General features: G+C 42.4%; 1 protein-coding gene and 1 long non-coding RNA gene across 2 annotated transcripts; one reads left to right on the forward strand and one right to left on the reverse strand.

Annotated features, from left to right (window-relative positions):
- The first annotated feature begins 1,710 nt into the window (after nt 1-1,710).
- Nucleotides 1,711-15,910, forward strand: LOC123652159. The gene is made up of 3 exons (XR_006741325.1): nt 1,711-1,927; nt 2,665-2,809; nt 15,799-15,910. It is a non-coding gene; the product is annotated as an uncharacterized LOC123652159 (long non-coding RNA).
- On the reverse strand, nt 8,466-9,170 carry IFNB1 (interferon beta 1). Its single transcript, XM_036434288.2, has one exon. The coding sequence runs from the start codon at nt 9,012-9,014 to the stop codon at nt 8,466-8,468; it is 549 nt and encodes a 182-aa protein (XP_036290181.1). The 5' UTR covers nt 9,015-9,170.
- Nucleotides 15,911-17,837: the final 1,927 nt, after the last annotated feature.

Raw genomic sequence — 17,837 nt, forward strand, 5'->3', positions numbered from 1 at the left:
TAAAAAGCACAACAACCAAATGTAATGAGTGAACCTTGATTTAATCTTAATTTGAATAAACAATCTGTACGAAAAAAAAATAGCTCATTCTTTTAAAATGACCTCAATCCCATTCTTTTCATTTAAAAAAATGCTACTATGGCCGGGACCGGTTTGGCTCAGTGGATAGAGCGTCGGCCTGCGGACTGAGGGGTCCCGGGTTCGATTCCGGTCAAGGGCATGTGCCTTGGTTGCAGGCACATCCCCGGTAGGGGGTGTGCAAGAGGCAGCTGATCAATGATTCTCTCTTATCGATGTTTCTAACTCTCTATCTCGCTCTTCCTCTCTGTGAAAAAACAATAAAATATATTTTTAAAAAATTTTTTAAAAAATGCTACTATGGCGTCAAACCCAAGCTCAGATATCTTCATTGTGATGGCTGCTCAAATCCTGTCAGAGAGCAAATCTAGGCTTCTCTAGGAAACTGTTCGTTATGTTAGAATAACATTCACCGTCATGCTATCATTTTCAGTCATAGACTTATCCGTTTCCTTCCCTTGAAAATGGGTCTTTGAGGATAATGTCTGGATTGTGTTTGTCTGCAGAAACCCAGCGCTGAGCAGTGTCTGGTGTGCATTGGGCATTTGGGAAATGTTTGTTCAATTACATTGAAGGACAAAACAAAACAAGGTGCCTCTGGGAAGACATAGCTCTTAAATAGCAATGAAAGGGCAGCTGAACTCTGAAGCCATGTTATCTTCCTGTAAAGGTTTAACTAAACCCCAATCTAAAGCATCCAGTGGTGAGCTTGTAGGCAGCTTTATAAATCGCTGTCTTTGACTAGTACATAAACATCATGTTACACAGAAAGCCAGTTACAAACACACACACACACTCATATACCTACACACACACACACACACACACACACACACATGCACACACGCACACGCACACGCACACGCACACATGCTTTTAAAGGATGGGCAGCCCTAACTGGAGCACGCTTCACAAAATTTAAGAAGGAAGTACAGATGGGTTGCTTCAAAAGGTGAGTGAGGTTTTTGTTGATTTTCCAGTCCCCTCTAGCACTATTTCATGGCTCAGAAAACAAACATCTTAGGGGTTCACCTGGCTTCAGTCATGGCTGAAACAACATTTTTAAGAATGTGTCTTTTGTTTTTTAATTCTCACCTGAGGATATGTTTATTGATTTTAGAAAAAGAGAAAGGGAGATAGAGGGAAGGAGATAAAGAGACACACACACACTTACACAGAGAGAGAGCCATTGCACATGCCCTGGGGATCAAATCCACAACCTGCGTACATGCCCTGACCGGGAATCGAACCTGCATCCTTCCAGTTTATGGGGCAGCACTCCTACCAAATGAGTCACACTGGCCAGGGCAAGAATGTGTGTTTGTCTGCCTTTCCTCTCTGCTGTCCTTTGAGTTGGCTTTATTTTTAAACATTTCTTCCCATGTGGAGCATATCAGGCACCTTTTACCGGGTTCAGAACATAAGCTGTGTGGCCGGCTCCGGCTGCCCTGGCTCCAGGCTCACCCTGGACAGAACCTGCACCACAGACAGAACCGTTCCCCCACCCCCCGGCATTCCAGCCCAGGTTCTGCCTGTTGTGCTCATGGCCTCTGTGTGAGTCACTAATCTCCTCGGAGCAGTCACTGTGGCCTGAGATGCCAGTGCTCTCAGCAGCCCAGCCCCGGTCAGGTGTCCACGCCCACAGCAGCAGCAGAAGCCCAGTGAAACACGGAAAGAGCAGAGCACAGTTCAGATGCATCACAGGAGAGCCACAGACTATCCTCTATAATGAAAGGCTGGAATGAAAATTGTCCCCACAGGTTGGAGTTCAACATGCACTGACCACCAGGAGCGGCATGGAACACGGCGGGTCTGATGAGAGTGGGATCATGGGGGGATGGTGGAGCAGGTGAGTGGGTGGTGCCTGGCCAAGGTGGGTGCGAGCAGGGACCCCAATCGCCCCGCCAGTCGCCCCACAGATGGGCCCTGGTTGCAGGCCAGGCCTAGGCACCCTACCTGTGCACTGATTTTTGTGCACTGGGCCTCTAGTTGTAAATAGCTCTTCAGTGAATAGATGGGTGCACATGTCTTTTCAAATTAGCATTTTGTATTTCTTCAGAATTGCCGGGCCCTTCTTTGTAACATTTGCTTTTTGTATGAGATTTTGGAAAGGGTGTCCCAGAAGCCCACCTAATTTTGTGTGAGAAATTTCTAAAATGTTTCTTCACTTTAAACTAAACTAAGTACTGGGCATCACCACAGGCAAGGTCCTGGGCTGGACCACATCATATAGTCCATTTATTCTTCAAGAATTTGAGTATGATTATCTTTAGTTTATATTGCTTGCCTAAGATCACATACTTAAAAAATGGCAGAACCCACATTAGCTTTTGGGTTTGTAAAACTCCGTGTCTTTTTTTTTTTTTTTAAGAAAAATAGTAAATTTTAATATTTGGACCTTTAAATTCACAGATTTCTAACTCGTGTATTTTAGATTAGTAAGTCACTTTTGGCTCTGAAAACTATTTGCTTTACCTCTGGGTTTGTACCAAAAAAAAGGGGGGGGGGGGGAAGAAATGGAGCCAAGAAATTTAAAAGCGATGGGGAAGATAAAACATTGTTTGTGTTAATTATTTTAAAATGCAGGCCGTTTGGTTCCGAAACATTCCTTGGAGAGAACGAAAGCAACGGGCCGCGCCGAAAGGGAAACCGCACGCAGACCTGGCGGGGATAAGAGCCGGATGAGAGCGCAGCGGCGGGAGGAGGAAATGCAGCCTGGCCAGGGAGAACGGTGAGTCATGGTCCAGGCAGTCGCCTCTAAAACCCTCGAGAGAAAACACTCTCTGTGGAGTCTGGCAAGAGAGCAGAGGGGAATTTCCTACTCTCTCCACAGAGAACGGGGAGCAGTCCTTTTCCGATGGGGGTGGAAGGGAAACGGAGTGCTGGGTGAGAGCCCCTCCTTAGGAGGAGCCTCCTGCTCCCTCTCAGTCACAGCGCTGAGCCTTGCAGGTGGAGGAAGGTTAACCCTTGGGAGCTGGCCAGTGCCAACAGGTAGCTGAGCGTGTGGCCTCTGTTCTTCACCAACTGCAGACTTGGCAATGGAAGTATACTTAACTTTACTGAGCCTGTTTTTATTGTGTATAGAAAGGAGATAGTAATACTTTAATCCCCAGGGTCCTCAGGAAGATTAAGTAACATGATATCTATAATAATAAAAGTGTAATATGCGAATTAGACCTTGCGGCCGAACAGCAGAACAACCGTCCAGATGACCTTCTGAACGACCTTCTGAATGAAGCCGGGCACCATGGGTGCTAAATTTCATGCATTGGGCCTCTAGTATAATTCTAACACACTTAGCAGAGTCCCTTGCAGAATGTATGTCCTTAAGAAATGTACCGGTAGCTGTTGTGTTCGCATTATGCTCTGATCACAAATATTTGCATTATGAAGACACGGCTTAACATAGGTGCCTTAATGATCCCTCAAAATTTTAATGTAGAATTACCATAGGACCCTGACATTTCACTTCTGGATGTAGACCTAAAAGAAGTGAGATCTGGAACTCAAACCAGTATTCTTACACCTATTATATATCCATAGCAGCATTATTTACAATAGCCAAAATATGGAAGCGATTCAAATGTCCATCAATGGATAACTGTAATATACCTATACAACGGGATATTATTCAGCCTAAGAAAAAAGGAGGACATTTTTACACATGCTACAACATGGATGACACTTGATGAAAATATGGCAAGTGAAATAAGCCAGTCACAAAGGGACAAATACTGCCTGATCCCACTTATGTGAGTACATAGAGGGGCTAAATACACAGAGACAGAAAGTAGAGTGGTGGTTTCCAGGGGCTGGAGGGAGGGGGAAATGTGTGCGAAACCTCAGTTAGGAAAGATAAAAAGTTCTGGAGATGGATGGCAGTGATGGTTGGACAAATATGCAATGTACTTAATGCCACACAACTGTGCACTTAAAAGTGGTTAAAATGGCCAAAACTGGTTTGGCTCAGTGGTAGAGCGTCGGCCTGCGGACTGGGGGGTCCCGGGTTTGATTCCGGTCAAGGGCATGTACATTGGTTGCGGGCACATCCCCGGTAGGGGGTGTGCAGGAGGCAGCTGGTTGATGTTTCTCTCTCATCGACGTTTCTAGCTCTCTATCCCTCTCTCCTCCTCTCTGTAAAAAATCAGTAAAATATATTTTAAAAAATGGTTAAAATGTTGAACTTGCTGTTACATATATTTTATACTACAATATAAAAAATAAAAAGTAGTTTCCTGCTGCACTGGGCTTTGATTCTACCATTTGCAATGCAGCTGGTACCAAATGCATTTTTCATAGTTTTTGCACGTGACAATATTGATCAATTTTTTGGGCAACCTTTTACAAAATGAAAAACTATTGCAAATGTGATGAAAACCTCTAACAATCTAACTGCTGACAATGATGAACTTCAACCATAAGATAAGTTTTTTTTCTTTCTAAAGGTGATTTAGTTTAATCTTGAAATTTTATTTTAAAATATCTTAGGACCTCAAAAAATATATGTTGACTCTGAACCTAAAATACTTTGATTTCATTTTATATATAGGTAGAGAGAGGGGGGGTTAATGAAGTATAATTGGCATACAGTAAACTGTACATACTTAAAGTTAACACTTTGTAAGTTTTGACATATGTGTACACCTCTAAAACCATCAGCACAATCAAGATAGTGAACATATCCATATTCTGTCAAAAGTGGCCTTGTGTCCTCCAACTCATTCCTCACTACCACTGTCCCTAACCCCAGGTAACCACTGATCTGCTTTCTGTCATTATAGTCTAGTCTTTCCTTCTAGAATTTTATATAAATTGGACAATACAGAATGTACTCTTTTTTTAATCTGTCTGCTTATATTCAGCATAATTATTTTGAGACTCATCCATGCCATTGTGTGTATTGGGGATTCATTTCTTTTTATTACTGAATGATCTGTCATTACATAAGTGTACAACAACTTCTTTAATCATTCTGTGATGGACATTTGAGTTGTTTCCAACTTGGGGATATTACAAATAAAGCTTCTATAAAGATTCACATACAAGTTTGTGCATGAAAACCTGCTTTATTTTTTCTCTCTCTGGGTAAATAACCAAGTGGAATGGCTGGGTCATATAGGAGGTGTAGTTTATCTTTTTAAGAAATTGCAAAAGAGTTTTCCAAAGTGGGTGTAGCATGTTTTATTTCCAACTGTATCAAAGTTTCAGTTTCTTCACATCCTTGCCAGTGCTTGATATGGTCAGTCTTTCTAATTTTAGCCATCCCACTATGCATATAGTGGTACCTCGCTCTGGTTTTAACTTGGATTTCCTTATTAACTAATGATGGTGATCATCTTCTATTCTGTTAGCCATCTGTGTATCTTAATTGATGTGTTCAGATCTTTGTCCACCTTCCATTGGGTTGTTTTGTCATTATTGAGATTTGAGGGTTCTTTATGCATTGACATAAATCCTTTGTGAGATATGTGCCTGGCAAATATATTCTCCCAGTCTGTGACATGTCTTTTCATTTTCTAAGAGGGTCTTCTGAAGTGAGCTCCATTTTTTCTTATTCCTAAGTTGATTGTTGGGGATATAGTTCAAGTAATGCATTTTGGGTTTCCTACATCTACCCTACTCAGGGAATTATAAAGCAAAGCAGGAATTGTGAAACAGAATGCCAACAGAAGCAGAATTTGTTGATTTGGTGGTAACTAGTTGCTCCCCATCAAGGCAATTAACCAATTAAGTTATTATCTTGGTCCCAATCAAATTGAAGAGAGTAGAGGAGAATATGCTTCTGTGTTGACAGTTCTAGTCCAATCACAGAGTTTGATATTTTTAAGCTATTTTTAAAATTCAAGTTAAAACCACGTTCTAGGAGGCTTTAGACAAATAAACTGATGCTTCAAAGTAACAGTTTACATTGAAAACAAAAGAAATTGATAAAATAGATTTTTAGGCCCAATAAGCACTGGTAGAACAAATTTAGAGAAAATGCCTGCAATGGCCAAGGTCTGACTCTGGGTGCCATTCACCTTCCAATTCCACTGCCTACTGCTGTCTGTCTATCTGTCTGTCTCCCAGCGAGGGGCCCTGCCTTCTCTGCTGGGTAGACCTCAGGTGTGTCACGTAGAAAACTCAACCAGGGTGGCTGCTGTACTTTCCCATGGAGCATTCCACTCCAGACCATTTGCTGAGTTTCTCACTCTTTTTCCTCCTCAGAAACAGACACACAAAAACAAGCCATTGGTGTTGTGCTGTTTTTTGTGTTGCTACACCTACAACATTCGATGTTTTTCTAAGCAAGGAGTGCTCTCCTTGCCAGGTATGCTGGTTCCAGAATAGATTCATCCATCACACCTTCATATGCAGCTCTCCGCTTAGCATGTGCATAAGAGAGAAAAACCTCTGCTTTATATCCCAGCCATCTGGCGAGGTCCCCCCACCCCCTTTTACACATACACCTATCCCCTATGGGTGAAGAGAGCTCACTTCTGGTATTCCTGATGGGTCGACATGCTCAGCTGTGGCACAATTATCCGTAATTCCGCAGAGTCTCTCCTGTGTCCACCTGGGCCCCTCACACAGGCAGAGCAGGCCTTTGCAGGGCTGCCCCAGCCTCTCGGTTTCTGGGCCAGTTCAGCGGCTTGGCCCAGAGAAGGCGGTGGGCATAGCAGCTCATTGCAGAGAGACTTCGTTGGCGTCCTCTTGTTCTAGCCTCTGCCTGTTCCCTTGCATTTCCACAAGGATGCTAACGAAGTCTTTGATTACCAAGCAAAAGGGAGCAGGGTGTGAGATCATAAAGAGTGAGGAGCTGGGGGGTTGCGGGGGGGGGGCGGGGGGGAGGTAAAGGGACATTGGCTGGCTTGGGATTAAAGCAGCAGACCCACCAGGATGGTGCTTTGGGCTTCCACAGCCAGCGTGTTACCACCTGAAGTCAGAAGGGCTTAGCGACTTCGCAACTGCGACTGATAGTCCCACAGCCTCTCCTAAAGGGGACTCAGACTTCTATCTGCTCCAGGAGAGCATGCCTAGGTTCACACACAGTCCCGTGTGATTCTTCCCTTGGAATCTTTTCACACCTCCACTTCCTCGCTAGGCCACCTTGGGCGGTTACTAAACCTCCCTGAGCTTAGTTCCCCGAGGTGTCAATAGCCATCATGCAACGGTGCTGCCTGAGGGGTGCCTGTGAAGAGGACTCAACCCCGCAGCACGCAGAGAGCTCAGCACACCGCCCGGATGCCAGCTGCTCCTAGCAGGAACAAATAGTCCAGGAACCCACGAGGTTCAGCACAAACCAGGAGCCCAGGCACGCTGGCCCTGTGCCAGAGAGCCCTTGGGAAAACGGTGTTCCCGGTGTGGGCCCTGGGAAAGCCTGTGCCCTCCCTCTCCACCCCCATCCGAGTTCCCTTTCGTCCAGGCACCCTGGGTTTCACTTGTCCTAAAACAGGCCCCCCCGCCTCGGACTGGCTCCGGGGAGTCTGTGCATCCAGAGATGCAGAACAGCAGGAAAATCGTAGGGTTTTCCTGAAATTCTGTATAAGCAGCTCAGGGGAGACCAGGAACCGACTTGCTTCTCTTTTTATAAAAAGGGGGTGGGGGGACCTCGCCAGATGGCTGGGATATAAAGCAGAGGTTTTCCTCTCTGTGGTTCTGTGCCTGGGAAACAGGCAGAGACCACAGCTCCCTTAAGAAACCCACAGGCTGTCCGGGCAGAGTAAGAAACCGCTGCTCAGTGGTGGTGGAGAAGTGCCTGGGACTTCTCGTCTGCGGGCTTGGTGGGAGGCACACAGAGACGTTTAAACCCTGCGGGGCTGGGGTGGGGAGCAGGGCATCCCGGATAACAGGGATGAGTGTAGAGTGAACACTGGGCTGAGACATTCCTATGGTTAACCCGAGAGCCAGCCGAATTCTAACATTAGGGCCAGAGCTGGGTTGCAGGGGAGCAGCAGGCACCCCGGGTTAGTTCCACCTGCCTGCCTCTCCCCTTTACATCCTATAGAGGCTCAAGCCAGGTTTGTTCCCACCTACGATACCGGCCCCCTCCCTGTCTCTTACCTTGTGGCTTCCTTTGAATTCCCTGGAGATGCGAGCCAGCCCTATCTGCAGGCACATTTCAGAGAGCACAGCTCACAGGTGCCCTGTCGTTTTTAACGTGGGGGTTCTAGACATCACGTTGACATACCAACTGCCATGTTGACTTTGTTTTAAAAAAAAGAGATTTATTTTCCAAGGTAAAATAATAAATAAATTAAAACAATAACTTAACACATAACTTAACATGTACAAGTCTCCCGCTGTCCTTTCAAAGGCAGTGCATTGGCTGTGAGGGGTTCCAGGGTAACCGGCTGAAGATGCTTGCAGTCAAGGTCACTGTCCCCAGAGGCGCCGGTGGAGAGAGGTCAGTCCCGGAGGGCATCGATGAGTCCATTGAGGAAGGAGAAGTTCTTGAGGATTGCCACTTGGACGACTGTCCAGGCGCACCTGCTGTAGGACTTGGCCTTCAGGTAGCGGATGATGCCTAAGTAATAGGTCTTCAGGCGGTGCACGGTCCTGCTCTCCCAGGGGAACTCTCCCTGCTGCATGGCTTCCTCCAGGCGGTCCATCTGCCAGTGGAGCTCCTCCAGAAGGTTCTCCATGACGGTCTCATTCCAGCCGGGGCTGGAGAAGTTTCTGCAGAAGAGGCTGAAGATTTGCTGGAGCATCTCGTGCATGACCACCATGGCTTCCTCCTTCTGGACCTGGCGTGGCTGTTTCACCTCCTCGGGGATCTGGAAGTCCCTCGTGTCAGCCAGACAATACTGGGGGCTTCTGATCAGCTGCCGCAGGAGCTCCCTGCAGGCCGAGGTGCTGCTTTGCAACTGGAACCGGAGCACGCCGTAGTTCACGGACAGGGCGGCGCCGGCGAGGCACAGCAGGATGGTGAGCCGGAGCGGGCACCTGCTGGTCATGATGGCGAGAGGAGCAGTGCTGTCCAAGGCAAAGGCTTCGGGGTTGGCAGTGCAAGTGCCTCCTCTCCAGGAGTAAGGGCCTATTTATAAGGCATCTTTCTAGTTCACAGGAATTTCCCAATTTCAGTTCTCCTTTCTGTTTTCTTTTGTCATTCACATTTTTTCTTGAATTTTATTTTTTCAATTATAGTTGCCATACAATATTATAGTATGTCAGTTTCAGGTGTACAAGATAGTGGTTAGACACTTGTTTCTTGATTTTGATTTTTAGAGTCTGCATGTAAGTGGAATTATATGGTATTTGTCTTTCTCTGTCTGACTTATTTCACTTAGCATAATACCTTGAATCCACCCATATTGTCACGAATGCAAGATTTTATTTGTTTCATGGCTGAGTAATACTTCTTATTCACTTAAATATGTAGAATCACTTGGATTATTTCCAAATTTGGGTAGTTGTAAATAATGCTGCAGTGAAATAGGGGGCTGTATATCTTTTTTAAGTGGTGTTTTAGATTTTTTTAAATTAACACCCAGAAGTGGAATTGCTCGGTCATATGGTAATTCTATTTTTTAAATATTCAAGGTAACTCCATACTGTTTTCCATCATACCAACAGTATACAAGGGTTCCCCCTTCTTCAAAACCTTGCCAACTCTTATAGTTTGTTGATTTATTGATCATAGCCATTCTGACAGGTGTGAGGTGATATCTGATTGTGCTTTTATTAGACTGTAGTAACTAATTTTCATTAGAAGTATAACTTAAAAATCTAATTACAAATTTATATCATGCTTGTATAATCAGGGGGACATGATATATTTTTTAAAGATTTTAATACAAACATAAAATTATAATAATAATTATGATATAAGGTACTAATTTTCAGTCTTCAGAAAAGCTTGCATTATTTTTCAACCCGAATTCAAACCCCACTGTGTGCAAGGAACTATAGCATGAACTGCTGCAGATTGTAATCCTCCCTCTCACAGGTCATGCAATGAATTAGAGAAAAGAGTATTAAAGAAATGCACAAATGCAGGGTGACAAATGTTGTAGAGGAGAGGTTTGTGGTTGTGTGGATTCCTATAAAATGGGAACATGATGTAGTAGGAGAGGTCAGTGAAGACTGACCTGAGGTAATGACACTGGAGCTAAAATTAGAGGATTCACATAAATGAATTCATCTTTTAATTCATCACATAAATGAATCCTCTAAAATTAGAGGATTCACATAAATGAATTCACCTGCCTGTGCAAAGGCCCTGTGGTCAGAGAATGCATGATAAGGGCAAAGGACAGGACTGAAGGCCACTGTGATTAACCTTCAAGCCAGAGACTGGTAAGATGAGGCCAGAGGGCAGGTGGGAGCCAGTTAGCACAGGGATTGTGAGGCCATGTCAAGTTTTTCTGTCTCCTAAGACCAGTGAAAGCCACAGAAGGGCTTTAGGTGAGTGGATTTGGTTTGGTTTGGGGGAATGGGGAAATATTCTCTCTCAAGAAGCAATAAGTAATACAGGGAGAGCAGAATAAATGCAAACAGAACAGTTTAGGGTAATCTATCCATATTTTAGACCAGGGAGCTCATGGTAGAGAAAGATTAATTTATTCATGTGAATTTTCTCATTTTCTGACCACCCCAGATTCAAAGGCTTGAAGAAATTTGCCATCATTTTACAGATAGCTGCACCGGTTTTATTGGTTCGATGATTTCAATGTGGTTAAATATAGAGGGGCATCACTTCTGTTTGTACCGTAGTGCAATGGAGGTTGGAGTATGTGGGTCAGTGTGGATTTATAAACCAGGAGCAGCCCTGAGCTCCAGGCTTCCCTCATCAATACCTATTCCGTCTTCTGACGTGAGTAATTTGTAAACAAAGAAGGCACAGAGAAAAGAACCTTTCACAATAGCAGGTGAATGTGAGGGCCTGTTCTTCCCGAAAGGCACTGAAACAGACTCTAGGACGTGAGTAATTTCTCTTTCCTCTGTGCCTTTTGAACACTTCACAAAAGCAACAGAAGAGGGAGCTCTGGGTGTTAAAAAAGCCACTCGGAACCACTATGAGCTAATCAGGAAAAAGAAGCTCCTATTCAGTCAAAACAAAATGGTATTAAGACTGAGTCTCATATAAAGTTATTTTTAGAAAATGAAGAATAAGGATCAGAATAATATCTCTACAGATAATGAAAATATACTAGGAATACAGTGACACACAAAATAGATCAAAATGTTAACATAGCATTTAACCAAGAAGTCTAAAAATACTAGTATTTAAGCTATATAAAACAACATAAATCAGAATTATACAAATTTGGAAATGAAGTAATATATGTAGGAAATAATTAGAAATAAAAGAAAAACTCTACATTTTGTTGAATAAGATACAGTCACAAAAAATAAGAAGTTCGAGAGAATTCTGGCACTGGAGAAATATTAGTAATCCAATCTGGGAAAAATATTAGCAACTGGAATCCACAGTACATTAAAAATAGAATAGCCATGGCTGGTTTTGCTCAGTGGTTAGAGTGTTGGCCTGTGGATCAAAGGGTCCTGGGTTCAATTCCTGGTTAAGGGCATATATCTCAGTTGCAAGTTCCTCACCCCCGGTAGGGTGCATGCAGGAGGCAACCAATCAATGTTTCTCTCTCTCTCTCACTCACTCTCTCACTCTCTCTTTCTCTCTCTCTCTCCCCCTCTTCCCTGCCTTCCATTCTTCCAAGAAAAAAATATCCTCAGTTGAGAAATTTTTTTAAAGTATATATTGACCAAGGGAGTTATTACAGGAAACTAGGATGTTTTCAATAGTGTATGGTCCATATAACATTATATAGAGTAGATTTTAAGGTAAAATGAACAAAATCAGCAAAATAAAAACCACCTTGGAGGTTAAAAAAATAATATTGGAGTAAGGAAGATATAAAACCCAGGAAGTGTAATAGAAAATATTTATTAATATGATTATAAACAAGCTATAAATTTCACTATGGCAAGAACATAAAGTCAAAGAGAAAGAGCAATATAAAATATTATAGTTATAACATACAATGAGGAAAGGATACTTTTCTCTGCTTACAAAGAGCTCTTATAATTAGTTACCAAAGAAAAGTTTATAGCCAGATACCAGGAAAAGAAATAGAAGGGGCCAATAAAGATATAAAAATCTGTTCAATGTTACTAAAATGTAAATCAAACCAGTAACAGGGTAGCCACCTTTCACCAATACAACTTGCAAAGGGTGTGGGGAAATGGTATTCTAATCACGCACAATAAAAGTACAATATAAGTTTATGCAAACTTTTTGGAGCGTGGCAAAGATTGTTTTTTCAGATGTAGGCAGAACAGTATCTCCCATCCCCTGTGACAAGTTCAGCATAGCTTTGACTCTGCCCAGCAAAAGGTGGGGTCTGTGTAACCGGGCAGAATTCTGCGGTAGAGCGATGGTGTGGGACTTTGAGGCTGTCTCAGGAAAGATGATGCAGCATCTGCCTTGGCAGCTGGAGTTCTTACTCTTGAAGCCATCAGCTGCCATGTGAATAGTCTGGCTGCACTGAACCTGTGAGAATGCCCAAAACAGCTCACAAGGAGCGACCTCATAGAAATTGGCTATGTATTTCAAAATTGTAAATTTCAAAATTAAAAATTTCAAGCAATGGAGTTGTCCCTTTTACTTACAAAATTTACCATGGATATTCCTGCAGAAGTATGTTTATATGTATGTATGTATGTATATTATACATGTTACACAAACATATATGAATGTTCATTGCAGTACTGTCATAGCAAAAATACAAATCCATGGGTAGGGAATTGGTTACTGTATTTTCTGGCGTATAAGATGACCTTTGAAACGAAAAAAAAGTCAACCGAAAATCGGGGGTCGTCTTATATGCCGAGTATATCCCGAAAAACGTCTCGATATGCCACTAAACAAATTTTCCAACTCGATCCTGCACCAATCACTGCAAGGCTGCTCGGACTGCCTCTCTAACTCAGCCAATCCAAGCAGGCTTTTTATGCATGCAAATTATACATGTTCTGTACCCGAAGCTACACTGTGTTCTAGTAAAAAGCCTCCTCAGATTGGCCAGAGTCAGAGAGGTGGTCTATTAAAAAAAGAACTGGTGTTGCCTCGGAAGTGGGGGGTAGTTTTATACAGCAAATATAGGCCTAAACCTATGTTTTAACTGTGAAATTAGGGGGTCGTCTTATACGCCGGAAAATACGGTAAGTAACATTATAATACAGACCAAAATGTAATACTACATAGACGTTAAATAGGAAGTCAGCTGAAATGGACCTATTTCTGGACATCTTTCATTAAAAGAACAATACATATAATAATGGGCATGGTATTTTCATTTGTTTTGTAACTTAACTAGAGACCTGATGCATGAAATTCATGCAAGGAGCTCGGCCCCGCTTCGTCCAGGAGGTCATACAGAAGGACGTCTTGAAAGCTGTCCGGAAGGTCATTCAGCTGTCTGGTCTAATTGGCATATTACGCTTTTATTATTATAGATAGAAAGATATACATATGTGTGCTGATACACATTTATAAGGAGTACACCTACTCCTCTGTTAATGGTAGTGGCCCTAGGGGAGAATGCTGACAGATGAGGATGCATCAAAGAGCAAACTTCTTTCCCTTTCCACTGTGTACCTGTAGAACTGTTGGTACATGGGTCTTCCCCCATGATCAGAAAATATCTGGGAGATAGGATTATTAGGCCCTTATAATTTAGTGTACTTCTTTGTTTGAAAGAGTTTAATAAATTTTGCCAAATTTTTAAAAATATTTTTTATTTATTTCAGAGAGAGGGAAAGGAGAGAGAGAGAGAAAAAAAATCAATGAGAGAGAAACATCAGTTGGCTGCCACCTGCAACCCTCACCCCCTACCAGGAATTGAGCCTGAAACCCTGGCATATTCATTGACCAGGAATCAAACTGTGACCTCCTGGTTTATGGGCCGATGATCAATCACTGTGCCATACTGGCCAGGCAAGTATTACTAAATTTTTTAACTTTTTGTTTTCTTCACATTTAAAAATTTTTATAATGAACATGTTACTTGTGTCATTAGAAAAATAAAAAACACCCAAGTCATACAGGCAATTTAAAAATTTCTAGTAGCCACATTAAAAATTAATCTACATTACAAACTAATTGACACTAAAAAAGAACCAATGAGCCCGGACTTTCTGGTTACTCTGCCTCTTATGTGGGTTTCCATCACTCTGTCTTTTGACCTTTGCCTGCCAGCTCTGAGCAGAACCTCAGCCATCTCATGGCTTCTCTGCAGTGGGTTTTGGAAAAAGCAAAATCATCTCTCAGCTGTTTCCCTGCCCAGTTATGTCAGTCATTTGAAAAGAATCCTTGGATTCGTCTGGAATCAGCCATAGCTCACAGCACGAAGGCCAAGGCAAGGAGCCACAGAGGCCAGTAGACTGGAGGTGGCCCACTGCACTCACTAGGGGGTGGTCCAAGGAATCTGGTCCTTGGGGCCTGCCCCTCCAGTGTGACTTGCAAACTCACGTAGAGCTAACCTCTCCAGGTGTGACCAAGAGCCTGCTCACCTTGCCCACACCTCCATGTGAATCTAATGAAGTAAAAATAATAGTGGAAGTATTTGTAGTACTAGTATTCATGGTCATATTGTATTAGTTATCATATAGAATCTATGAGCACTTACTATGTTCCATTCTTTGGATAATTCTCATAGTAAACATTTGAGGTGGGTTATTACCTTCTCTTTTCACAGAAGAAGAGACCGGGGCTCAGAAAGGCTTAGCAATGTGCCCAAGGCTCACAAAGCTAATAAGAGGAGTGGGTCCCATCCAAGCTGGGCTCTTTTCTGCCAACCACAGGAAGAGTACAAAGTAGGCCCTGGCCAATGCCCTCAACTAGGTGGATAGTGCCAAGGTGGCAATGGTGACTCTCAAAGGAAGAAGGAAGAATGGCTTCTGGGGCAGTGTGCCTAAGGCAGCGGGTGAGCACCCGAGAGAGGTGGCTTGGTAAGGGCAGTCTAGACCAGTGCCACCCAACAGCAATACAATGTGAGTCATACAGGCAATTTAAGATTTCCCGGTAGCCACATTAAAGAAGTAAGAAAGAAACAAGTGGAGTTATTTTAACAGCATGCTTTAGTTTTATTTTAATATTTTTATTGATTTCAGAGAGGTAGAGAAAAGGGGAGATAAAAACATCAATGATGAGCGAGAATCATTGATTGGCTGCCTCCTGCATGCCCCACACTGGGGATGGAGCCCACAACCCAGTCATGTGCCCTGCCCAGAAATCAAACCATGACTTCCTGGTTCATAGATCAACGCTCAACCACTGAGCCACACTGGCTGGGCTTAATAGTATATTTTAACATAATATATCTAAATATTGTCATTTCAACATGTAATCAATATAAAATTATTGAGATAGTTATGTTTCTCTTTTTCATACTAAGCCTTCCAGCGATGATCTATATTTTTCCATTCAGAGTATAGCTCACTGTGGACCAGTCAAGTGTAACTCTGCAGGCTACGTGTGGGTTAATGGCACCAGAACGGCCAGCAGAGCTCTCCATGGAGATGCCAGCATCAACCGAGCCAGGGGAATGAGCGAGTTTGCAAGAGCAAATAGAAGGAGCTTCAAATTGAGAGCAGACTAAGTGTTAGGAGTCAAGGGGATTGGGGGTGAAAACCATCAGCTGGAGATGTATCGTGGGGACTCTTGAATGCCAGAGTGCAATGTTTATAATTCATGAGGGGTTTCCTAATATTCTCTTCCAGGCCCACATGAGGTCTCTCCTTGACCTCTTCTCCGGGGGATCTGGTGATAGTCACATCAGAAGTCCACCTACGAATGGGTTAAAATTGCTTCTGTTGTAAGACACCATCTTTTCCTTTGTTTCATTTCCCCTAATGTAATAGCGTTTTGTCACAACAACCAGGAAAATGTATGGAGCCTTGTGTCTCGCAGAGAAAGCTGTCTGTAGGCCAGCCTGCTGCACACCTGCCTGGCAAGGACGTTTCCTCTCATCTTTTCCACCGTCTGAAGCCGTGTTTTCACTCCGCCCTCCGCGGAGACTGTTATTGCATGCATTCCCCCGCCAGCTCTCGGTGGTGGGGAGAGCCACTTTCAGTCCCCAGCACAGTTTCTGCTGGTTACTGAGGTTTCTCAGAGAGGCACAATGACATGCAGAAAGTAAAACCTGAATGACGTTCCCAGCATTTTGAAATCATCAGTTGAACTGGGAGTTGCTTTGCTTTAAAGATCACAGAGTTTTCTTCTACTCTTTTTTTAAATGTGATTATCTATGCAAGACAATTGTATATCGAGGAATCAAGATTACAGCTTTCTTTTCATTTCAATGGCTTTTTTTTTTTTTAACAAGGAAAGGGCCCCTATAAAAATGATAAATTAGACAAGAAGAAGAGTTGCCGAGGAATTCTATGAATATTGGCAAAACTACCTATGAAATTAAGCCAGAAGAAGTCTTTCAAAGATATCTTGGAAGGAGCAACAAATTCTATCTTATGAGAGTATTCTGATTCTTAAACTCCTCATTTGTCCTTTAGAAAACAAATTTTATGTAACATATGTTGAAAAGCATGCACAAATCTAAAGAATACAGCTCAAAAAATTATTATAAAATAGAAACTTATGAAACCCAAAGGACACAAACACTACCAACTCCCCGAACAGTATGCCTCTCTCCTCCCCCATCATTCTTCTCCTCTCCCACGTCACCACTGCCTTTTACCACCCAACAGTCTGCCTGTATTCGAACTTTGTGTAACAGCTTCTTACATTCCATAGTATGTCTGTGAGATTCATCTATGTTGTTGAGAGCCTTTATAGTTCATTAAATTTCATTAATGTTTCATATCCTCTTAGATATTCCACAATGTTTCATCCTTTCCACTACCTATGAACTGGTGGGTTTTTTTCCCTCCTGTTTTTTTTGTCATTATAATGAATCTGCTACCAAAAAAAAGAAAAAAGAAAAAAAAAGCCTTATATGTATCTTGGTGCACATCTACACAGACATCTTTTTGCTTTTATTTTTTTTTTAAAATATATTTTATTGATTTTTTACAGAGAGGAAGGGAGAGAGATAGAGTAGAGAGTTAGAAACATCGATGAGAGTCATCAATCAGCTGCCTCTTGCATTCCCCCTACTGGGGATGTGCCTGCAACCAAGGTACATGCCCTTGACCAAAATAGAACTCGAGGACCCTTCAGTCCGCAGGCCGACGCTCTATTCACTGAGCCAAATCGGTTTCGGCTGCACATACATCTTTTGGGCGTGTGCCCAGGATGAAGGAACTGGGTCATATTTAGTAAATCAGATCAAACGTATTTCTCAAATGTTTGTACCAATTTACACTCTCATTATTAGTGTTTAAGTGCTGCAGTTGTGTCATACCTTTGTCAACACCTGGTATTGACAGTTTCTTAATTTTAGCCATTCTAGTAGTATATAGAGATACATCATTATAGTTTTAATTTTCATTCCCTGATTACTAATAATTCAGCATATTTCCATATGCTTATTAACCAATTGGACATTTTATTTGTAAGACAGAAGTTCAAATCTTTTGCTGATTGAATCAGATATTTTTATAAATAATCTACAAATGATATAATTGTGTACATATAAAATACAAAAGAATCCATAGATATACTAATTACAACTTAAAAATAAACTAACCAAGGTCACTGAACCAATATTAAAAATTAACCAACTCTTTTTATATTAGTAACAAAAAATTGGAAAATGACATTTTAAAAATTATATCAGTGACAATAACATTAAAAGTCTACT

The sequence above is a fragment of the Pipistrellus kuhlii genome, unplaced genomic scaffold, assembly GCF_014108245.1.
Source record: "Pipistrellus kuhlii isolate mPipKuh1 unplaced genomic scaffold, mPipKuh1.p scaffold_m20_p_12, whole genome shotgun sequence".
NCBI lineage: Eukaryota > Metazoa > Chordata > Mammalia > Chiroptera > Vespertilionidae > Pipistrellus > Pipistrellus kuhlii.

Coding starts and splice junctions, on each gene's coding strand:
- IFNB1 (XM_036434288.2), bottom strand. CDS start 9,014: ATGACCAGCAGGTGCCCGCTCCGGCTCACCATCCTGCTGTGCCTCGCC.